At 38.7% G+C, this 24,920-nt stretch overlaps 1 protein-coding gene across 17 annotated transcripts in view; it reads right to left on the reverse strand.

The window, feature by feature from the left end:
* The window catches only part of NAV3 (neuron navigator 3), an 849,425-nt gene that overhangs the window by 9,662 nt on the left and 814,843 nt on the right, over positions 1 to 24,920 (reverse strand). For all 17 annotated transcript variants that reach the window (XM_021093080.1, XM_021093078.1, XM_021093079.1 and 14 more), the window contains 9 exons: positions 23,869 to 24,043; positions 18,378 to 18,475; positions 15,812 to 15,907; positions 15,391 to 15,559; positions 13,878 to 14,113; positions 6,873 to 7,027; positions 5,587 to 5,658; positions 4,855 to 5,051; positions 2,018 to 2,136 (listed from right to left, as the gene is read on the reverse strand). In XM_021093080.1, coding sequence (XP_020948739.1) covers positions 2,018 to 2,136; positions 4,855 to 5,051; positions 5,587 to 5,658; positions 6,873 to 7,027; positions 13,878 to 14,113; positions 15,391 to 15,559; positions 15,812 to 15,907; positions 18,378 to 18,475; positions 23,869 to 24,043 — 1,317 coding nt within the window. The remainder of the gene's footprint in view (positions 1 to 2,017; positions 2,137 to 4,854; positions 5,052 to 5,586; positions 5,659 to 6,872; positions 7,028 to 13,877; positions 14,114 to 15,390; positions 15,560 to 15,811; positions 15,908 to 18,377; positions 18,476 to 23,868; positions 24,044 to 24,920) is intronic.

Below are 24,920 nucleotides of genomic sequence, written 5' to 3' on the forward strand. Positions count from 1 at the left end.
CAGATCCAAGGAAATGTTCATGACACATGTGATTCCTTTTCTTCCTGCTCCTCCAGGAGTCACATATGCACCATCCCAGGAATATCGACTGCCAGCAGACTGCCAGTCCAGCACATCCTCCAGCAGCAATGGCAACTGCCTACTCACCGAAGGCTTTCGTTTCTTTCTCCAAGGGCTGAATCTCTCCTGCCCCTCTGCCCCAGCCCCGACGCCCAGCCACTCTCTACATCATAGTTGATCCACTGTTACACTAACCTACTACTAAACCTCCAGAGCCAGAGAAAAAGCTTGAGATATTTTTACCCTGCCTCAAAAAAAATTTTTTAAGTATCTCTCACATTGGGAAACCGGTATTAGCTAGTGATTATGCTTTTGCTTAAAGGGAGGCTTTATAGAATGATAATTGTCAAGACAGTGTTTTATAAATAAGATTGATTTGAATATTTAAAAACATATGTACTTAAAAATGAGATCTAAGGATTTTTATTGTTTTTAAATTTTGTAAAATATTTTTTCTATGCATTAGCAAACGAGTAAGAAACTCAGAGAATTTCATATATAAAGATTTGGATAATTGTTTATTAATGTGGAAATAGTATCTAGAGAACAAATAATTCAATTAAATAAATTTTAAAGTTATGACTGCACAAATATTTTAAATAAATTTTCATACAAATATTTTTTGTACAAATGATTGGATCAAGAGACCCAACTCACATCTAAGGCAGCATCTTAGTCTAAGAGTAATGCTGACACGTCATATGTTATACCTGAAAAATAAAAACCTTTGATACAGTCTTTCATTTTTTTCGAAGATGCTTTCTGGGATTGCTTTGATTCATAGCCTTAACGATATGAAGCGAGTTATTTAAGTCTAGAGCAGAACCAACTGATAGCATTCTCTAGGCATCGCCTCTGAGTGACGCCATCCTGGCGATTGCATCGTGTTCATCAGAACCATCACGACAGTTTTAGGTCACTTTATTAGGAGAGGAAAGTGTGATGGCAAAAGGAAGTATAATGAAGGAAAACAGAGAACCGACTTTTCAGACAGCAAAATAAAGACTTAACACAGTATTGCAGATGACAAAATGCGAAAAGCAAGAACTATGTCTTATTTCTAGCAGCAGTTGTGACAACCAGAAATAGAGATGTCTCAGCAAAAACTGTCTAAACCTTGGCTAAGTTTCTGCAAAGATGACCAGACTTTTCAATGACAAGTTTGATGATTATACAACACGAATCTTAAAAGATTCAAACTTCAGTTTTATAATTCCACAGCTTCATGAAATTTAACTTCGATATAAGGACAAAATCAAGACTGATGGAACAGGGTTAACATACATTATTGAAGAAAAAAGATTTTCCCATTAGGGATGTATTGGACTCAACTAAGAGTAAAGAGAAGGAATGCTTGCAGGGCCTGCGGATAGAAGGTAGATGAGAGGGACAGCAGGGATGCCAAACCAACCTGGCACAGATTTTTAAAAAGTCAGACGCCTTACATTTAAAGCACTTTTAAAAACAGGAAAGGATTTTGCAAGTGACATTAAAGGGCTTCAAACAATGAAATATACTAGAGCAGGGAACCTATAAGCAAAAACTACTTGTTGCAGATTATATAATAAGAGAATATCTGATCAAGGCCCATATACCACGCCTGCCTTATGAGACAGAGAACTGTGCAGTTAACGAGCTACCTTACGAGATGCAGAACTGCACGATTAAGGAGTATCTCATAAGGACAGTCTATAAACACCTGTGGTGATACATTCGGCCTTCAGTGTGTAGTTGTTGGAACTATGCTTGCTCTTTCTCCTCTGTATTTATTCTCGGAATAGGAGAAAAAAGCATCATATACTCTGTGTTCTTTCAAACTTTAACACTGTATCTATACAGTCTATGTCTGTCTGTATTGTTCTGCACAAATACCCAGAGAAAGGACTTCTTTTTGCTTTTAAAGGATGATTTTTTCCACTTAGTTTTTCAAAACAGTAAAGAAAATTGAGTACTATACCTGCAGACCTTCTCTCACTGCCTCCAGAACATAAGGTACCAAGGAGTAGTTCCAGAGATCCATGAACCATACTCTGGAAGCGTCTACATCCATGGGGCAAGGAAGGAAAAGCCGTGGACCTGAGAAAAAACAAACAACACAACATTTTTGAGAACCATTACATTTAGCGATCGTGACGCATATTTAGACACCATTTTGGGGGAATTAATATAGTTCTTGCAGGATTCTTAGAAAATTATAATCTTGGACAGCTTGATTATGATTAAAGACTATTTTACAAAGATCCAATCTCCAGGACTTTCCCTTCCTTTTACAGTAAAATCTTAATCTAAAACAGAATATCAGTCATACAGTAATCAAAACAGTGAGGTACAGACACAAAAACAGACACCTAGATCAATGGAACAGAACGGAGACCAGAGATGAACTCCCACTTACATGGTCAATGACAAAGGAGGCAAGGATATGCAATGGAGAAAAGACAGTCCTTCAATAAGTGGTGCTGGGGAAACTAGACAGCTCCTTGCAAAAGAATGAAGTTACAACACTCTCTAACACCATACACAAAAATAAACTCAAAATGGATTAAAGACCTAAATATAAGACCAGAATCTATAAAACTATGAGAGAAAAACATAGGCAGAACACTGTCTGACATAAACAGCAGCACTATCTTTTCAGATCCACCTCCTGGCATAATGGAAATAAAAACAGAAATAAGCAAAAGGGACCTAATTAACCTTAAAAGCTTTTTCACAGCAGAGGGAACAATAACCAAAACGATGGAGACAACCCACACAATGGGAGGAAATACTTGCAAATGAAGTGACTGACAAGGGATTAATCTCCAAAATACACAAACAGCTCATACAACTCAACAATAAAAAAAAAAAAAAAAAAAACCAAATGACCTAATCGAAAACTGGGCAGAAGATCTAAAAAAACATTTCTTCAAAGAAGACAGACAGGTGGCCAAAACACACATGAAAAGATACTCAACATCACTAATTATTAAAGAAACACAAATCGAAACTACTATGAGGTACCATCTTAACACAGGTCAAAACGGCCATTATCAAAAATTCTATAAATAATAAATGCTAGAGAGGGTATGGAGAAAAGGGGACCCTCTTACACTGTTGGTGGGAATGTAAACTGGTACAATCCCTATGGAAAACAGTATGGAGATTTTCTCAAAAATAGAACTACCAAATGATCTGGCTCCTGGGCATCTATCTGGAGAAAACCATAATTCAAGAAGATACATGCACCTCAATATTCATTGCAGCACTATTTCCAAGGCATGGAAGCAACATAAATGTTCATCAACAGAGGAATGAATAAAGAAGATGTGGTACATTTACACACAATGGAATATTACTCAGCCATAAAAAGAAATACTGCCATTTGTAGCAACATGGGTGGACGTAGAGATTATCATACTAAGCGAATTAAGTCAGATAGAGAAAGACAAATATATGATATCACTCGTATATGGAATCTAATAAAAATGATACAAAAGAACTTATTTGCAGAACAGAAACAGACTTACAGAATTTGAAAAACTTATGTTTACCAAAGGGGACAGGTCAGGGGGAGGGATGGACTGGGGCTTTGGGATTGGCATATGCACACTGTGGTATACGAAATGACTGGCCAACAGGGACCTGCTGTATGGCCCGGGGAACTCTATCCAGGATTTTGTGATAATTTATGTGGGAAAAGAATCTGAAAGAGAATGGATGTGTGTTTATGCATAACTGAATCACTTTGTTGTACAGCAGAAATTATCACAACATTGTAAATCAACTATACTTCAATAAAACTTCAAAAAATGGGAGAAAAAAACATAACAGCTTAACATTATGACCTTAAAATAAAGTCATAATCTATTCAAACCATCCCATTTTGCAAATGACAAAACTATGTTGAGATGAATTGCTAAATATAAAATGTGTTTTTATTTGCAGAAGTGGGCTTCCACCTTGGTCTTCTCATCCTAAATACCGAATTCTTCTTCCCAATTTACACTCGTTAGTGACTATGTCTTTATGATCCACAGCAGTGGGAAATGGACTTATGTTTTCCTTGCAATTTAAGAGTGAACACAAAAATAAACGTCTTGGAGTTCCCCTCGTGGCATAGTGGTTAACAAATTTGACTGGGAACCATGAGGTTGCGGGTTTGATCCCTGGCCTTGCTCAGTGGTTAAGGATCTGGCGTTGCCATGAGCTGTGGTGTAGGTCGCAGACGCGGCTTGGATCCCTCGTTGCTGTGGTTGTGTTGTAGGCCGCTGGCTACAGCTCCAACTGGACACCTAGCCTGGGAATCTCCATATGCCATGGGTGCGGCTATAGAAAAGACAAAAAAACAAAAATAAATAAATAAACATCTTTATGCCAACTCAAGACAAATAATTCAAACAATTTCGTCTTCATGAAAAATATGATACCTAATTTATCTCTAAAATTTCTCACAACTGTATCTGATGTGAGCCATTAGCTAAAATTTGTTTTTAGCAGTCAAAACGTACCCTAAATGGATACAATTTATTTCAAATTGTTACCTGATTTTTAGATGTTTGTCTATATTAAATTTCTTGGACGTCAGTAAACTCTTAGTCAACCATAAGAGTCAGACAAAATGAAATCTAATTAGAGATACAAAGCTTAGAAGAAGACAAACTTTCAGAAGGAAAAAAAAGAAAGAAAGAACTTAAATCTCTTTGGAAGCTCAAAGAACATTAGCTTCCCTTGTTATTTTCTGCCGTCCAATCTGGCCTCTTTATCACGTACTCTTCGTTCCTGGAACTGGCATATTGCAGTTTTGGAACTCACCAATGGTAACATCCGAGGAACTGTGTGTTTCCAAAAAACTGTTGAGATGATGCCACGTCTTAGGAATCCAGTCTATAATTTTGACTAGGTCATTATTGCGTGTGTTCCTTTCGATTTCCATCTCTATCAGTTTCCTTCGAAGATACCTGCCTAAAAATCCCTTCACTGGTTCTGTGTGGTTTGCACATAGCACCCACCTACAAAAAGAAAAAAAAAAATCCAGAAATCTTTGCATAAATTAAACTTTATGTAAATAAAATCCACAGTGATTCTCTTTCCCAAATAAAATGATAATGCTCCTGTTTCAATTGGTGGCCATATTTTAACGGCCAAAGGATGGAAAGGTCTATGAGCATTAGAGCTGTAATGAGACTAATCCTTTCTGAGCTAGAGCCGGCGTGGGCGGGTACACGCTGAGCACTCTTCTGCCAGAGAATCACAAATCCTGAAATAGGAACTCTCTTCACATTTCTCACACTTAGAAGAAAAGTACTCTACTTTAGCTGGTGACATGGTGAGCAGGAAAAACATTTTCTCCCCCCTTTTAAAGAATCCTACTTCTGATTACAAGCTGAGGATCACAAGACGTCTGTCAGAGAAAGAGTGTCAGAAGAAGTGAGAATTATTTCACACCCCAGGTCACCACTGGCAGGATATGCCAACGTACAAATGGAAAAACAACATCCAAAAGCAAACAGAAAGAGACAAGCCAAAAAATCAATTTATCTTTACCTGAAATTGTGATGCAGCTCTAGATTTGGTGATGAAGAAACTCCCTGATTCATTGTTCCAATAATATATGGACTGAGAAAAAATAGAAAATACATGTGTATTAAAGCTACAAGAGATTAGTACGTTAAAACTGTCTCAGAAAACAATTTAGATAAATATGGATTATTCCATTTTAACATTAGGCTGTAAAAGGGTGATCCTGTAATATTAGGTTGGAAAATGACAAAGGTAACTGAACTGGACATTAGGATTTGGGTTCTAATCTCAGCTCTGGCATCCTAGGCAAATCATTTTAGTCATTTTCCCTCTCTGAGCTCACATTTCATCTATAAGATAAAAAGGTTGGCGAGGATATTCACAGGGGTCTCACCCCACTCCTACATCTTATGATTCTTACGCTTATAATTCAAATTATTTATTTTTCTTTTACTGTTTCATAATTATTTCAAAGGTTCTTAATAATGCGAAATAATAGGTATTCGTTTCAATATTTAGTTTATGCTGATTAACTGTTAACTTTAAAAAAATCTCCAGCGGAAATTAGCTAGGATACTTGCAACAGTAAAACAAACATTTGTATTGTTGCTCTTCTATGTCCTTTTTAATTTAAAACTGTTTTTTTATTATAAAAATTTTCTTGGCTATACCTGTGGCATACGGAAACTCTTGGGACAGAGACTGAACCCATGCCAGAGCAATGACCCGAGCCACTGCAGTAACAATATCAGATCCTTTAAGTGGCAGGCCAACAGGGGACGCCTCTATGTCCTTTTCTAGAAGCTGTACTATAGCGAATCTTACATGGGCTTTCAGATTTTTTATTCCCTACTGTAACCTTTTCTTTCATGTAAATAGCTAAAAACTAGAATCACTAATGGAGAGACATTTACTGAATTATTAAATTTATTTCTATAGGAAGTTTGAATTCAAACTTTAATATGGTCTAAGAATGAGAGCAGAGTCCTACACCCCCATTCTAGTTCCAAACTTCTCTGATTCAAACATTTCATCAATGATATTGGGCTCCCAGACTTCCAGCATGCCTGTAGAAGTTAACATCGTAAGCAAATAATGTTTGCTAAATGTGCCTGGGACATAGCTGTTGAATGAATAAATAGATATTCTAAGGAATACATAGAGATTCTTTGGAACTATGGTGCAATAATCATGACGGCTTCTCTAATGACATTTGCCACAGGTCTTAAAAGGTATAAAGGTGAGAAGAATGTAAATTTGATCACCATTTTTTTCATATTTTCATCATTCAAAATATTTCATAAGCATACCATTTGCTGTATTTACAGTTGAGAAAACCATTGAAGATATCACTCAAAGAGCCCACGTGATGAAGATTATCAAGAATTATTACAACTGGAAGCTCTACTCCATTATTATCCGCACTGCATTGTTCAGCCAGGTTGGCTAGATACTGTTGCAGTTCCTTTAAAAAGGTAGAGAAAACAGATACATCAATGATACAGTTATACCAATGGCAAGCAAGGAGTAGCTTAGGAATAACACATTTTATCTTCACTCAGATTCTTTGATTAATGCTCATAAATAATTCCATTGATAGAAAGCCTTATTCTACAAAGCAAAACACATATAATGTTGAGAGGATACATCTGTAGAGGAAAGAGGAGAGCCAGTGGAGAACACCTGAAGCAAAAATAAAACTGTAAACATGAGGATATTTTTCCCAGTTGTTTTCCCCCCAGAAGAAAACAGAACAAAACAAAACCCTCTGGATTTGAGCTTTTATGATAAACCACAAACATTGAGACTTTGTTCCTGGTTTTACCATGATAAAGATGGGCTTTAGCAAACCTTTTAATTTCACATAGAGACTAGATCTTAAATGGCACCCCAAAGCTTCCATTAATACCTTGAACATCCTAATTCCAATTCTTCTCGATGAGGTGCATCTGAAAATATAGCCCTGGGACTCAAATAAATCTAGGGTTGGTTGGTTGTTTGGCTGAGAGATTTGGTTATTTACTTATTATCTGCATACAGCTGTTGTAGTTTTAAACAAAGACAAAATCTGTTACGTATCACTGGGTCACTTGACATTAGCATTTAGCATTTATTAAGCTTCTTGGTTCTTTACAGGTATTATTCCTTCCTAAAAGCTTTTAATCTAAATATGATAACTAGTTCACCGATTGCTCTCACAGATGGGTAGGCCAGGAATATAATTAGGTTTCCTAGAATTATCCTAATCAGTAAGAGCATTTCCATAGTATTTGCATATTTACAATGACATTTTCAATCTGCAAATCTTGATCAGGGTTAAAAAACAATTGCATAACGGATCTTGAATAATAAAGAGAATTCCAAATGGTAATTATGTAGATTTTTATTTTTTTGACACCACTTTAGCAAGCACCTACTATGTGCCAGATACTCTGGCACCAAGGATTGAGAAATTAATTCTAAATTCCAGGTGATAGAATTGATAGAAAGTCAGGCCAACAAGTAAGTAACAATGCAGTGTGACAAGTGAAACTCACAAAACACTACAGAAAAACTAAAGCGAGCCATCCAACCCAGATTTAAGGTTCAGAGAACAACAGGATATAGAGGCAGGAGGTATAACTGGAGAGTAAAGAGAGCTGGAAAATAGGAGTCTGTGACGTATTTGGAAAAACAATAGTGTTCTGCTTTTGCAAGAGAGATGGTACCTGGGACTAGTGATGGCAATGAAAGAGAAAACAGAAAAGACTTGACTTCACGCAGAGGAATTTAGATTCTACTATGGGTACCATTCACTGTCTTTGTTGTTGTTTTCACCAGGGGAAAGGAATTTCTTTAGCAAAGGAAACATACGTGTGAAGTCAGGATGATAATTAGAAATGGAAAAAGCCTTCAAGATGCTTACTGCCCAGAAGAGAAGGTTAGACATGTATATGGATAATTACAATTCACCGTCAAAAATAATACATTACCTCAAAAGAGCACACATCAAAGATTTTGTTCAGAGCATGTGGCTTCTGGGAAAGACTTTCTGTTGACATACTGTTGGCTATTAGCCCTTATTTTAAAGATTAGGTAATGTTTTGATGCTTAAAAATGGAAGAAGAGGGAGTTCCTGTCCTGGCTCAGTAGTAAAGAACCTGACTAGGATTCATGACGATACAGGGTCAACCCCTGGCCTCACTCAGTGGGTTAAGGATCCAGCATTGATGTGAGCTGTGATGTAGGTCACAGACACAGTTCGGAACCCGAATTGCTGTGCCTGTGGCTTAGGCTGGCAACTGCAGCTCTGATTTGACCCCTAGTCTGGGAACTTCTGTATGCCGCAGGTGCAGCCCTACAAAAAGGCAAAAAAAAAAAAAAGGAAAAAGAAAACAGAAGAAGAGATTTCCACATAGAGGGAGAAGAACAAGCAAAGGTGGAAACACAAACGTATGGTATCCATGTAGGAAAGAACTAGCAGCATATGTTTTGTGAAGGTAAACAGTGGTAAATAAATTGTAGAAGGACATTTGCAACCTTGAATGACTGGTAAGATGACAGTGAAGAAACACTGACTCTTGGGGGAGCTGAGGAATACAGTCAGGATCATGATTTCAAAGCATGGTAAGAATATTGCAAAGAAGGAAGAGAAATCGGTTGAGATAATACTGAAATTGTTGAAGCCAAGAGACAGCTGGGACTCGAGAGGAATAGTAATAGAAATGTGGAAAGATTTTTGACCCAGTGCAGGAAGCAATGAGGAAACACTGCAGGACTTTAATGTGGTCAGATTCTAATTATGAAAAGACATTCTGTTTCCATGAGGTGAAGAGATAAAGAGGCAGAGAGAGAAGGGGAGTTCAATGCAAGTTGTAAGTCAGGCAGTCAGTAAACAACTGCAGCAGACCAAGTGCTAGAGGGTGTATTTGGGCGGGAGGGTGGTGGTGGAGATGGATGAAAGATGATGGATTTAAGATATCTTTTTCAGAGTTGAAGCTGGAATTTCTAAACATGTATATTCAGTATGCTACTGGAAACATTTGAAAACGAACAAAAATGCCTACCATATGGGAGAGTGGGCACGGCTAACAGGGTCCATTTGGAGCCAACACAAGTTGAAACAAGGGGAGTCATCCAGATGAGAAGAGAAGTGGGAGAGGACAGCATGGTGGGGCTATTTTCACTTACTGGCAGGTGAAGGAAGAGCAGTCAGTGAAAGACACTGAGAAAGAGCTGCCAGAGGGTAGGATGGAAGTAAGGAGGGAAAGCTAATCATGAACATCAGAACAGTTTCTGGAAGGGGACGATCAATTCTAGTAACTTGGTATACATAGATAAAGAGAGAGAAAGACCAAGAGGAGGAGGGGAAGGGTGGGGGGGGGGAGAATGGGGAGGAGGGGGAGAGAGGGAGAGAAGGGGGGGAGGAGCAGCAGCAGCAAAGGCATGGAATTTCTAGAAAAGAAATCGCTAGGTGAATATGCTAGCACTTACATCTGGAATCTAATATATGGCATAAATGAACCTTTCCACAGAAAAGAAACTCATGGACTTGGAGAACAGACTTGTGGTTGCCAGGGGGGAGGAGGAGGGAGTGGGATGGACTGGGAATCTGGGGTTAATAGATGCAGACTATTGCCTTTGGAATGGATAAGCAATGAGATCCTGCTGTGTAGCCCTGGGAACTACGTCTAGTCGGGTGTGATGGAGCAGGATGGGGAATAATGTGAGAAAAAGAATGTATATATATATATGCATGACTGGGTCACTTTGCTGTGCAGTAGAAAGTTGACAGAACACTATAGACCAACTATAATGGAAAAAAAAATAAGCTCTAGGTTGAGTATTAAAAAAAAAAAAAAGAAATCACTAGGCTAGCTTTGGAAACATAGGGACGCCATTAGATTCTACTGTGGTTCTCTCTCATCTTGAGAAGGGCAGTAAATCCCTTTGGGGATCTAATGGAAGCTAGGGGCCAGCTGCAAGTAGAAAGAGGCACACACACAAACATGCAGTCCTATAACTTGGGAGATTTCTCAGAACCCTTTGAAATCTCTTCATGGTCGCCCCTCTATCTTAATTGGGGTAAGATCTTGGATTGAAATATTGATGAATTAGCATTAGAAGTTTCATGTCCCAGATCTAATCAGGCAGAAGCAAACAAGAATATCCACCAGATGGACACTGATAATGAGATGAATTCCGTATTTTGAAACTATACTCAGAACACAGCCGTTATATAAGAACTGTTGATCACCGTGTTCTCTGGTTTTGACTCCAGACACACTCAAAAAGAATCTGCCAAGTCCAGTTTTCTGATCTTTTCCCACCTAACGTTCCAAGGGGCTTCAGCTGGCCTCATATTCTTTACTAAATCCATCTCTAGCCTTCAGGGCCCGCTATATCAAATGTCACAAAGTATAATTGTTTCTGTGTCCTGCTCTCAATCAAAGTATTCCAGCTGGCAGCTTGGGAGAGGGCTTGAGGAGTGGGAAGAGGACAGAATGTAAAATGCGGAGGGACCAACACCATGAAAAGATTTGTTTGTCGCTGGATGGTTCACGGTTCATTTTTTTGTGGCTTTGTCCCATGAGCGCTCTCGAAGGCACAGCATAAAGCATGTCAGCACTTACACAGCTCCATTTCTCAGGGAGAGAGTCTACGGCATCCCTCATTCACACTTCGGCAAAGCTGGACGGAGCCGCTCTCCCTTCCCCAGCCCGGCCTCCCCATGTCTCTACACCTCTCTCCCTTGCCACCCCACTGCCCGAAAACAAACAGTATGGATCCTCTGACCACTTGGCGAGAATTGGCCCGTGCCCTCTGGCCGTGGCCCAGGATTCAACATTTCCGACAGCTCATCACGTCCTACACACATGAAGAAGCAAGAAACCTCTGCTGGTTGCATCTCATGCTTCTCTGTGGTGAAGGCCACGTGGTCCGTCCACCGACTTCTTCCCACAACTGTTTCCTAGCACCAGTCATTCTGTCCAAAGGCTCTTGGCAGGCTTTACTTTTCATTACTTTGTAATAACCAAAAGCTAAAAATAACCAAAAACGAAGCTGCCCTCATAACGGCACAAGCGATTTTACTCAGGGAAAGCAGATAATAAGAGCGCTGGGCATCGCTGATCCAACGTTGAAGGACACACAACTGTCAATTAAGAATATCTTCCAGCACTACACCTGTTTTAACTGAAATAAAAAGAACTTATACATAACCGTGGACTTGGGGATGAGAAGCATTTTCTAAGTGATGCAAGTTAACCAACTTTATGTCAAATTACATCATGACGAAGCCCAAATCAATCTATTTGCTCCACAACTTGAATTTAAGTGATTCTCCAACTTCATAAAAATTCCTGTTTCCTCTAATAAATCTATTCTCCTCCTATTTTCCAATCACTTGTTTTCTTTTTTTCAGAAATGAAGTAACTTCTAAAGAGTCCCATCATATCAACATTAAGGAAAAACCAGAGAGAACACCGAGGGTAACTAAGAGACGTCAAATCTTTCATCATTTTATCTGAAAGGACAACAAAATACGTTAAGAGCTTTGAAAGATATGGGGAGCCCCAGGAGCCACTTGAGGCATTCAACACTCAGGCTGAAGCAAACAAACACCTGTGCTCTTCCCACTTCCACTTCGAGAGTGTTCAATACTTTGCTTCAAATGCTGTGTCTCTCTCTCCTTGAAATAAGAATGGGTAGTTCAACCATAATCTGAATAGAGCAGAGTTTCAAGAGAATATTTGGAGTGCATATGCTGTATCTATGTAACTTTAAGAGATCTCATCATGCTTTACATTCACCTTCATTCTCCTTGAAAAATACATATTAGACAATTTTTTTTTTTTTTTTGCTTTTTTAGGGCCACACTCGTGGCATATGCAAGTTCCCAGGCTAGGGGTCGAACTGGAGCCACAGCTGCCAGCCTACACCACAGCTCACAGCAACGCCAGATCCTTAACCCAGGGAGTGGGGCCAGGGATCGAATCCATGTCCTCATGGATCCTAGTCGGGTTTGTTACCAGTGAGCCATGATGGGAACTCCACACATTAGACAATTCTGAACAAAGGTCTATGTGTGTGATGCGGGTGGGTGGCCTTCCTGCTGTCTACAGCCACACCACCCTGAATGTGCCCAGTTTCGTCCCTCCTTCCTGCTCTGGGTCTGTCTGTCTGTCTCTCTCTCTCTCTCTCTCTCACACACACACACACACACACACACACACACACACACACTTAGCCCTATCATTTTCCCCATTTTTACATCTGGGAAAACTAAGGCACAAGGAGACTGAACAATCCACCCGAGGTCCCACAGCTGGTCGGTGACAGAGACGCAATGAACTGTGTCTTTAGGAATTTCTTCTTCACTAAATGTCTTGTCCATCTCAAGAATCCACTGGGTTTCGGTCGCTTGAGGGAATCGTGTTCCTTTTCTAAAAATCTGCAGGCCAGAGGTTTCTTCGGGATTGTGTTGGCTTCCATCATATAACCAGAAAAATAACATGACCCAGTATTATCTGGACACCTTCAAGGTATTGCTTATAACAGATGCAGTTTCCTAAGAAAAGCTTAGATTGTCCCGACTGAGAATGTAATGAACATTTATTGGCCAAAAATAGCCCAGCGTTGAGAACATGTTAGGCAGCACCTATTTCCTTGTTCGGATTCTTTATTTCTCTCGGAATATATGACAGTACTGGCTGGACGTTACAGCCCCTTGTGCCTGTTTAAGGGCTGGGAGTGTTCAGAGTGGTTACTAGGGAACATTAGAGCTTAGCTGATGGTGAAATGGAATATTGTTCAATTTCCTAAGGTTCCTAAGCAGAAATCCCCTAGAAACATGACGTAAACAAGCGGCTGCTCCCAGAACTTCTGCCTGGGCTATGTTAATTCCACCCGCCGCTGTAACACTCCCGTTAGTTCCTACTTGTCGACTATGACCCAGAGCAAGCACTGACTGTTACCGAGCTCTGATACCTCCGGGAAGAGTTATTCTGGCCTCTTGTTTCTGTAATATTTGCGTGAATCTCTTTCTGCTTTCACCCTTCCTAAACGGATGTGTAGAGAAATCAGACAATAAAGATTTTGTCATTTTCTTCATTATACTCCCAATGCTTGTGAATTAACTGGATAACTCAGTATTACTGAGCAGTCTTGTTCAAGTTCCTGAAAGAGGGTTTAGTCATTCACTAAAGATGCTAGTTTAGGTCAAAGAGATGGATGTTTCCACAAATAGTATGGAAGTCTCATCTAATGTTAAAACCTGGTTGTTTAAGACACTTACTGAGACAGAGCAGCAATTATCTTAGGAGTCTGTAACTTACCTTACTAGACTTGGGGTCCACATTAAAAGTGGCAATCGCATCCTCTGTTTTTTTCCTCCCAGATTTGGTTATTACATATTCAGCAAGTTTGTTTGCTAAATAGGTCTTTCCGGTACCACTAGGTCCTGAGAGTATAATTCTGTGATGCTCCATCAACAAGTTAAAGTACCTTTGGGTAATTGGTTTAGGAATCAGTGTATCAAAAACAAAACTGTCCAAACTGTTTTCTTCTACCCCTGGAGGAAGAAACAAAGGGAAGAGCATGCTTTATTGTTCTATATAAGCTAGAACTTAAAATAGAGTGTCAACTGGCAATCAGCTTTGTTAGCTGTAGGAATGCAGTCCTTGCAAAATACTTCCTTGATATTTCTGTCCCACAAATATGTGCTGCTATTTTAGGACAGAAAATACCAGTAAAAAGGCAGAGCAAACACCCAAATTAGGCGAGCCATTTCCTTTTGCCTCAGCTACCTTACTCTATCGACATCCTGCTTCCCACGTATGTTCCAGAGAGAAATGGAAGCATTACTGTGAATTCTCTCACAAAATCTTCTTCCTTTTAAAGGTGGTAGTTTTGTTAAGAGGAAATGTAAAGATTAAAATAAAAGGTATAAATGTGTATTTTTTCTTTTTCTTTATTTCCTTCTACCTCTCATTATACATCCCAGCTGTACCACCACTTAAGCTTTTGAAGAATATAAATTGTGATATTTGGAAAGGAATTATGAAGGAGAGAAACAGTGTCTCCTTTTAATAACCCAATTACCTTAATCATAAAGTCAAATATTGACAATTCCCTCTATTAATCCATAGTTTATATAGATGTGTTCTGACTCTTTAACATATATGAACAAAGAATTACAGAGACAAGTATACTTTAGGTATTCCATTTGCCTAGAATTAATCACATGATCCAAAGCAAAGAGAATTTCTCATTCCTAATTATGCTTTTTTTTTTTTTTTCTTTTTGGCTGCACTGAGGCATGTGGAAGTTCCCTGGCCAGGGATTAGACCCATGCCACAGGAGTGACCTAAGCCACTGCAACAAGACTGGATCCTTAACCTGCTGTGCCACGAGAACACCCTCATCCCTGATTCTTAACTTCCATTCTCTGTCCTCAGTGAGTATTTATTGGGTATACTTATTTTAAAGTTAAAGATATAGTGATGAATATATTACCTTGGAATATGCAATAAACTTTTTGAATTTTCCCTAAATGAAAGATGATCACGGAGAAAACCCAGAAATTTGCAATTCACTAAATCACAGTCTTTAAGAATCTTCAAAGTAACATCTCAAAACTCAAAGAATTTCATTGACTTGGGTTTTTGTGTTTTTAGCAGTCTCTTAGTGTTTTTAAACATAAAGACGGTTTGTTTCATACCAAGACTATTAAAGTGGTTACACAGTTTTCAAATATGAAAATTAGAAGGGAAACTTCAAAAAAGCAAATAAAAGAAATACTGGTTAAAAAAACACAACTGTGTTTATCTTTTCATTTGTATCTTTTACCTTTCAGATTCACAGTGATGATGTTATTATCGCCAACAAGGTATCCACAAGGCAGCAGTTCAGGCACTTCTAGGCTATGAGATCTAATTAAATCTCCTATACAGTAGCTGGCAATGCAGTCAGAGCTCAGACCAAGGCTAGAGGATGTGTCAATTCGGAACACATACTCCTAAAATAGTAGACACAAAAAAGTAAAGTCAAAACAGAAGAGTCCACCTCCTCTACAGCAAATACAAAACTCATGGGTATGTGAAGCTAGCTGTCAAGAATTTTAGACATGGAACTATTAATATCAAAGAGCATAGAGAAAGCTTTCCTTAATATTTGAAATGGAGGAGTGTAAAAGCAGAAATGTCTAAGCTATGAAAGCTAAAAAGGAAGCATCCCGAAAATTAATATCAAGATATTTTACACAACTTACCTTAAAGAGACGTCTAATCACACTATCTAAGACATCCCACTTGGTTTTTCCACTAACACCAATGGATCCTATCAAATATGCCTGAGCCTTCTGATCCTAAGTAAGAGCAAAAGAAAACAAGATAAAACCCACTGTATGGCTTGTTTTAATACTATATCTTCTCCTAAAACATAGTCACGTAGTTGTGATTAACACTAAATATTTATTAAGCCTATGGGTTTTATCAGACACACACAGTGGATTACATAAAATGCCAAGTAGCCCAATAAACAAAGTAACCAAATAAAGTAACAGCAATAGACAAAAAAAAAAAAAAAAAAAAAAAAAAAAAGAGAGGGAAGGAGGTTAGACTGAGTGGTATGGTCAAGAAAAACTGATGCATGACCTGTTCAGTAGACGGGAAAGGGCCAGGAGAGGACAGTCTTCTTGGTAGGAGGGAAATGACGATAGAGATGGAACAGAACTATTCCATGAGTCCTAGAACCACTATTTTTGTGATCTGATCTTAGTTAAGTCCACAACTGAGTTTGTATTTACTTATTTAAATTCTCTCTAAAATCCAATCCAGCTTTAAACACCAAGTTAGCCATGCTGGTGTGGCATTCACATATTTATAGAACAGGTCTCATTTTGAATTCAGCAGAAAATTCAGTATTTAAAAGAACTTACCAGGGAATCCTACAGGACTCATTTTGCCAAGCAAAGAATTCCTTTACAATGCAAATAATGGTCCACAATGGATCTTTTTTTATTATAAAATGGGATTGAGAGGAATTTCTATACATATTAGAAAAGTAAATAATTCCAGACTTCTAGTCTAAATGAAGCCTTTTTTTTTAATGTGGACGGGAATGGTTACATGAGGTAGTGATCATGATACCATAAGATACAGTTAGATAGTTGATACATTTCAATCCTGTTCTAGCCACCAACTTGCATACTCTTGAGAGGTGGTAGAAAGATAAATGACTCAGGTGTTAGAAGAAATGGATTCTAAAACATACAACAGCTACCACGTAATTAAGAAATGTGACATTCAGGTAAGTCTTTTAGCTGGCTTAGAGCCTCAATTTCTTCATCTATAACATTTAACTCTGTAAGGGTAAATGAATACCACAATTATTTAGATATAGCCTGATTAGAAGCCTATATTTGTTACAGAAAAGTTGGGAAATTCACAGCAAAACTATTGTTACTTTTTAACTTCAGATATCGACTGAGCGTTTGTGCCCCTCTCCGTCAAAATTCATATATTGAAGCCATAACCCCCAAAGTGATGGTGTTTGGAAATGGAGCCAGCAGGAGGTAACAACAGTTAGATCTGGCCATGAGAGTCGGTCTCTCATCATGGGATTGGAGACCTTCCAAGTAGAGGAAGTAGGAGAGAAACCTCCCTCTCTCCCATGGGAGGACATAGCAAGAAAGTGGCCATCTATCATCCAAGGGGAGAGCCCTCGCCAGGAACCAATCAGCAAGCACCTTGATCTTGGACTTAAAACTTGAAGAAGTAAATTTCCAACTTGTCCGCAGCATTTTGTTTTGATAACCCGCGAAGATCAAGATTACTACTTTCCAATGTTCAAAAATATCCTTTCAGAATGATTTTGAAAAAGGAAACTTGTTTTCCAGTGTTGTTGTATCCGAGTCAAGATGAACATGCATACAGTGCTTTTAAGCAGCTGCTTTTAAATTAGAGATAGTTTAGCTTTGCTGAGACTATTAAAGTCTTTTGCATAAACACCCACTTGGGAAATTCAGGCACAGATCTGCAGCTCAAGCAGAAATTTTATGGCACTGGAATTCTTGGAATATACATTCACTGTAAACATTCACAATTGCTAGCTTACTTTTGCAACTGAAATACAATTATTTAAAAATTCTGTAGAATTTTGTATTTTTCTGTTGGATAAATTTTAGATACTAACAAATTTGTATTTTTGGCCACTCAAAATACAAATTTAACTTGAAATAATATTTTTAGTTTTAAGAAAAGGCTAGAGTCAGAATGGTATTCTCAATTTGAAGGAAATATTTGATTCCAGAAAAATTAGAATACTTGCCTTATTAGCTAAGACCTTACTTAAAAATGACACACACATCAATGGAACTTGTCATTCTGAATTCAATAAAATATATCTTTCCAGTGTCTAGAATGGCCATAGAGCCAATAGTCTCCTCTTTGTATATATACTGACAGCTCTAGCAACACATTAGAACATATAAACACTACCTGTATTCTTCAAGTAGCATCAAAAGAATAAGTTAGACAAGATGTAGTGTTTCTATCAAAGAAAGCAGTGTGCTTTAGGTTTTGGAAATGAGGGTGGCTGACAATTAATATTGTTTTCAATGAACGAACGTGGCATCCTGAGATGCATTTCCGCCTTTAGGATGATGTCATTTCTGCTGAGTCCCCAACTTTCAGGCTTGGATAAGATATTAAGCCAATGTCAAGACAAACACTGCTGATAAAATATTTATCAGGACAAATATTCACTTTTAAATACATTTGATTCATGTTCATTCTCATCTCTTAGTAACAAAGAACATAAAATTAAAGACATACCTTTGCTCGGCCATAGCCCTTGCTTATGGAGACTATAATTTTCACACTGCGGCCATCTTTATGTCCAGTTGCATCACCAGCATCATCTAGCAAAATATCTACCAAATTTTCAAAGAAACACACAGAAACACATACACAAAAGAGTCACATTAGCTCAGAGTTGTTCACTGTCATCGTTTCCTCCTCATAATCTTTCATCTTTCAATGGAATATCGAGCTCTTCTGCTGCCCATTCTAGCCCAGCCGGTTTGAAAAATCTCAGCTCTCATGAGGATGAGTGACTGTTATTGGGTCAAAGTTTCCACCTAAGAATCTATTTCTGCTTCCAAAGATCTTCACCCAAGTGTTGAGCCATTGCATTTAGATGAGGAAGTTCCTTTTTCTATTACACACAGGTCTGGGTCATACCTGAGTAATATTCAGATACCATTAAAACTGACAAACTGAAAAGCAATCTGATTTTTCCAACCAACTGAAAATAACCAAGCTCAATACCCATGTAATTATGAATGCAAAGGTACTGAGATTGACTGTCAACTGAAATTATTCACAAGCATTTGGCACCTACCCAGCTATATTACTACTTACCTTATATCTATAATTTTAGGTCATGTTATGAATTTCAACCATAGCATTATACTTTCCTGCAGAAGTATATTAATTATCACTTTCCTACCCCCTTTATGCTTATAGTTTCAAAATCAAAATAACATTTCTAATAATCAGCTAAGAGTTACAGAAGCACAATAAAGCCAGCTAGCCTTTAAACTACCAATCTTTAAATGCGATTAAAGATTAATTTTCAAAATATATTATATGAGACTAATGTCCAGTATGGAGAATTATTAAAGCAAACTATTCCACATATAATGTTTTTCTTTGACAATGATGCTATTTAGAGCCATGCTTAATATAAAACTAGTGTTCTGTGGACCAAGGAAACTTAGTTACGTGTAGAATCGCACATGAGCCTGGTGACCAGAGAATACAACTGCTCAAACTGTAAATTTAGAGAGTCAAAAGCTGTGACTGTACCATTACAGATCAAATGGCTTCTGAAAATAAAATAGTCCTATTATATTAACAATTAGGAATATGCAGTTTTGCAAAAGATGGAGTGAAAAAAATAATGATGAAAGAACACATTTTAAAGTTTCAGGAGTAGAGAGATTTTCACCAGAATTCTTTAAACTGTCAAAGACAATCTCCCTTACTGGAATTTATTTATCTTACTAGAGTAACATCTTCACACTTTGTCACCTTTTTGTCAGTCTAACTCAAAACTCCTGAAGGGTCATTTTAATCCTCTTCTTGTTCCTTTTCTCAAAAGTTTGAGTGGGTTGTCATTCACATCTAAATATCTTACAGTTCATGGTTAATTACCTCTTTAGGACTTTGCTCGATCATTCATAACTACTCATGAATATTCAAAAGTATTTATTTTAAATAGTAGTTTATTAAGCATCAAAGAAATCAAGAACTGTGCTGGGCACTGGGAATGAACACTATGATGAGAAAGAAGATGAGTCCCCTGCTCGTTAGGAGGACACATAAGATCATCTCAGAATGTTTTCAGTGCAAGAAAAGAAAGAGGGAACAGGGCGGGACAGTGAAACAGAGTAAATTAAGGGAGTCTGCTCTAGACACACAGGTCATCCTGGAAGGCTTCCTTGAGGAGGTGGTACTTGGAAATACACCAAAAGGTTTGCAAATGTTATCCAAGTGAAGACCCAGGAAAAGAGGTTCGGTCAACAAGAACAAATGCAAAAGCCTTGATGAAAGAAGTACGAACGTTCAGGAACCAGACGAATGTTTGGGTGTTAGAAGTACCAAGACCAAGGCGAGCGTGATTTTGAAGTGGGTTAGGGCCAGATCATGTGACTTTTAGTAGTCCAGGGGAAGAGTGCAATCTGACTTTTGATCCGCTTTTCTGCTCAAGTTTGCCCTAGAAAACACGTAATTCATTTTATGTCATGCTTACGCTTACAGACGAGGCTTAAAATATGGAACATCTTCTGACATCAGTGAGGTAATCAATGAATGAATGTCCATCCCTAACTCTCGCATAGGCGGCTACTTAAAGCAAAATGAACATAGTAATGAAGAGGTCAGACACTGAGGTCATCCAGACCTGGGTTCACATATTGGCTCCGTCCCTCACACTGGATGCATGACCTTATTATTATCATATTGTTACTATGGTCACCTTCCTAAGTCTTCCTTTGCTCACATGTAAAATGAGGCACAAAACTACCTGCTTCACAGGGTTTTGGAGAGGATAACAGACAATGCTTTCAAAGCTCTTAGTGTTTAGTAAGTTTAGCTATTCTAACCATTATTCCTTTTCTCTGTGTGTTTATTCTAAGTCCTTCTGTTGACAGTGAGCACATCATGACTCATTCTGGATCCAATTGCCCCTCAGGTTTTACGTCCACTGATGGGATAAAGAAGCAATTCTTTGTAAAAACAAGTAACAGCCAATCTGAGATAATCGTTGCTGTGGGTTTTGTTTTGTTTCGGTTTTTAATTAGAAAATAAAAAAAAGGAGTTCCCATCGTGGCGCAGTGGTTAACGAATCCGACTAGGAACCATGAGGTTGTGGGTTCGGTCCCTGCCCTTGCTCAGTGGGTTAGCGATCCGGCGTTGCCATGAGCTGTGGTGTAGGTCGCAGACGTGGCTCAGATCCCGCGTTGCTGTGGCTGTGGTGTAGACTGGTGGCTACAGCTCCGATTTGACCCCTAGCCTGGGAACCTCCATATGCCACGGGAGCAGCCCTAGAAAGGCAAAAATACAAAAAAAAAAAAAAAAAAAAAAGAAGTTCTATGAACATTTTGAAAAAAAGAATAAAAAGACTTACCATTCTGGTTACAATCAAGTGAAATTCTGACCAAAAACTAAATGTTTTTTGAACTTCTGTCTTTTTTGGATGTATGAACATACTCTATGACTATTTCAGGAACTGGAGATGTGTCAGTTCTCCTCCGCCTACTTCTTCTCTCTCTCTTTTTTTTTTTTTTAGATTAATCATGAACTCTAGAAAGCTTTTCTGTTAAGCAGCATAAGGGCATTTTTTAATTTCCAATTATGAACCCGCTAAACAAGAGTGAAGACTATCAAAGCAATACCCTAGTCAAGTGATTTTAAATTTTTGTTAGTTCACACGCAAGTATCATGTTTGAAAAATAAAAAATAATGTCGGACTAAAAGTAAATGACGAAATGGGTTATTATACAACACTGTTAAAAACGGGAGTTCCCGTCGTGGCGCAGTGGTTAACGAATCCGACTAGGAACCATGAGGTTGCGGGTTCGGTCCCTGCCCTTGCTCCGTGGGTTAACGATCCGGTGTTGCCGTGAGCTGTGGTGTAGGTTGCAGACGAGGCTCGGATCCCGCGTTGCTGTGGCTCTGGCGTAGGCTAGTGGCTACAGCTCCGATTGGACCCCTAGCCTGGGAACCTCCATATGCCGCGGGAGCGGCCCAAAAGAAATAGCAAAAAGACAAAAAAAAAAAAAAAAAAAAAACCAAAAAAAACCACGAATCCTCCCCCCACCAAACTGGTCCAAATTCTGAATCACGGCCATCAGAAATTATAAATTTACCTTCTTTGATTTTATGTTTATGAGTCCCAGTCTTCCCAGACATGAATCTTAGCCTCATTTTTACATGGTTGTTCCTCCTAAATTACCTTCAATACTAACTTTGCCTCCTTCAAGCTTTATCATATTTCCAGAGGCTAAGACAAAATCATGCAACAGGCAGTGAAACCCTGCCGTTACGCCTTCCTATAAGGTACAGCCCTTCGCTTTCCGTGGAAGTGGATGCAGGCAGGAACGGACTGCCTTTCGGCAGAGATCCCACTTCACCTCTGCCAGGTTCATCGCCCGCAGGCCAACATATAGGATCTTGCTCAGGACTTTCAGATGCTACACATTTAAAGTTTTTGTTCTTTTTTTAACCACCTTTTGGAGAGTGTGGTTGATAATACTTTAAAGATAGTTCACATAATTATTACCATATTTCAATAGCGATAGTTTTATTTTATCTAATGATTTATAAGTTCATTTAAATATGAAATGTCTGCTTTTTCCTAGCTACCAATATTTCTTTCACTTGATGTTTATTCTCAGAATTCATTTCTCTTCCCTAATCTCCATCAAATGATATAAACACTGTTGTCATGAACTGCAGGGAATTCCCACTTGCCTTTTGGTTTCCAGTTGACTTTTATAAGAAGAAAGCAAGCATGCATTTGGGCCATTCATTTTACACCATGAAGGGCAGATATAATGAGTAGCATTTAAAAAATTCTGACCATTTAGAAACAAGAGATATAACTTATTAAAATATCAGTATCAGCTTGTTGGAGCTGTTTGTCTTCTTTGTTTTCATCTTCACCTTCTTTTTCTATATTTCAGTGTAATGTAATGCAAGCTGTGAAGTTTTCTCAGTTGGATAATGGAATCTAAAAATTGCCCAGGAACGTGTATATTCTTGATTTCCAAGCGTCATCTAGTGGCTGGGCTTTGCAATTACCGCAGAGCCTCATGTAAATCTTTCCTCAACTAAGTCTTAAATACGTAAAATGGTTTGATGCCATAGGAGCAGTTATATTTTACAACTGAATACTTCCTCAGCTATGAAGGCAACATTATGTCCTATGATTCTGTTTGCAGTTGAATCAAACTGTACCCTGTTCCATCGTTAGCCCTCCTGGACACGATAAAAGCATCCAGTGTGTTCTTTCTGTTTGTTGAAAATGTAACAGAGCTGGATGATGGAGCAGCATTATGTTCTTCCTGGGCAACATCATGCAGGACCATCTAGTCAAATTTAGGACTAGGTCCTGATACACTTGAAAATGGGCTTCTTACACTCAATACACTACACAGCTGCCTGCGGCTCTGAGTACTCTGCTCAGGAGTATTAAGGATCATCCCTGAGAGTATTGCTTCTTCATCCTCTGTAATCAGGGAGGAAGTACTTCTCAAACAGAAGTACTTGTTTTTAAATGATATGAAATCCTTATCTCTTAAGTCTTGCTCTTCCACACAGAATGCTCTTTTAAAATGATAAGGAAGTAGAATGCATTTACAAGAGGACAACAGGACTCTTTCTGAGAACTGGGGGGTTAACATTTTGTCTCTTTTTTTTGAGGCTGCACCCAAGGCCCACGGAAGTTCCCAGGCTCCTGGTCTAATTGGAGCTATAGGTGCTGGCCGAAGCCACAGCCATAGCAACGTGGGATCGGAGCTGCGGCTGCCACCCACACCACGGCTCACAGCAACGCTGCACCCTTTAACCCACCGAGCAAGGCCAGGGACTGAACCCGCGTCCTCATGGATACTAGTCGGGTCCGTTTCTGCTGAGCCGCAATGGGGGCTGACACTCTGAAGAGGGCATGGGGTGAGGGCTGGGTGTGGACATCGGAGGTCTCCCTGCGTCCGAAGCCATAAGCACGCTTTGAGGCAAGCAGGTGTGTGCGCATGATCACCTGAGGTAACAGACTCCGCGATGTTCAGATTGTTCAGAGAAAGCCCCAGGGACTGGCGCGAAGACGAGGAGCAGGTGCTGCTGGAGGACTCGGATGCGGGCCGAGCAGGCTTCGCCGCGTTGCCGGTCTCCGCCTTCAACCGGTCGTTTTCCGCCTTCAGTATTTCAATCTCGTTCTGTTGGGAAGACGGAAAGCGCAAAAAGCATGGAGCTGGCTTGGCTGAGAAAAGGGTACCGATCCTTTTAACGGAGTTAACTGGCTTGTCTACTAAGTAAAGCACATGCTGCTATATTAAATAAGCAAATATAAACAGCGAAAACAGGATTTTCATGGTTTTTCAAAGAAGGAAAAGTAATTCCTCTCTCTGTCTCTCACCCGCACCCATCGGGTAGTCACAAGTGTTGACATACTAACCACTAGAATTTTTTATAATTTTTTGAACTCTATCATATATATGAGGAGCTTCCCAGGATGGGGTCTCATTTCAATAAGAATAACGTAATTGAAGAATTCATACCATTTCTCATTTTAAAAGTACTGCTAAACATACATATTGCCATTTATAGGTAGCCACCAAGGATCTACTGTATAGCATAGGGAACTCAATATTTCGTAATAATCTACAATAGAAAACAATCTGAAGAAGTACATATGTATCCCTGTATGTATGTGTGTATGTGTGTGTATATATTTATATATAATATCTCTGTATATACATGTGTATACATATGTAACTGAATCACTTTGCTGTACACTTGAAACTAACACATTGTAAATCAAATATACGTCAATATAATATTTTAAAAACTAAAAATATTTTAAAAAAATAAAAAATAAAATACTGTTAAACAGAAAATAATGCTGCTTGGAATCATCTGAATTCAGAGAGTTGAAAACCAGAGGAAACCAAAGGTAATAAAAATAAGGTGATTTAAAATGACTCTTTCCGAGTTCGAGTTGATGTCTGAAAAAGTTTTTGTTCCTTCAAAAGGGGGCCCTAAGCGCATAAAAACAACAAAAGCCTTTTGATGAAAATACACAGGGGCAGATGA

Source organism: Sus scrofa, chromosome 5 (assembly GCF_000003025.6).
Source record: "Sus scrofa isolate TJ Tabasco breed Duroc chromosome 5, Sscrofa11.1, whole genome shotgun sequence".
In the NCBI taxonomy this organism is placed as follows: Eukaryota; Metazoa; Chordata; class Mammalia; order Artiodactyla; family Suidae; genus Sus; species Sus scrofa.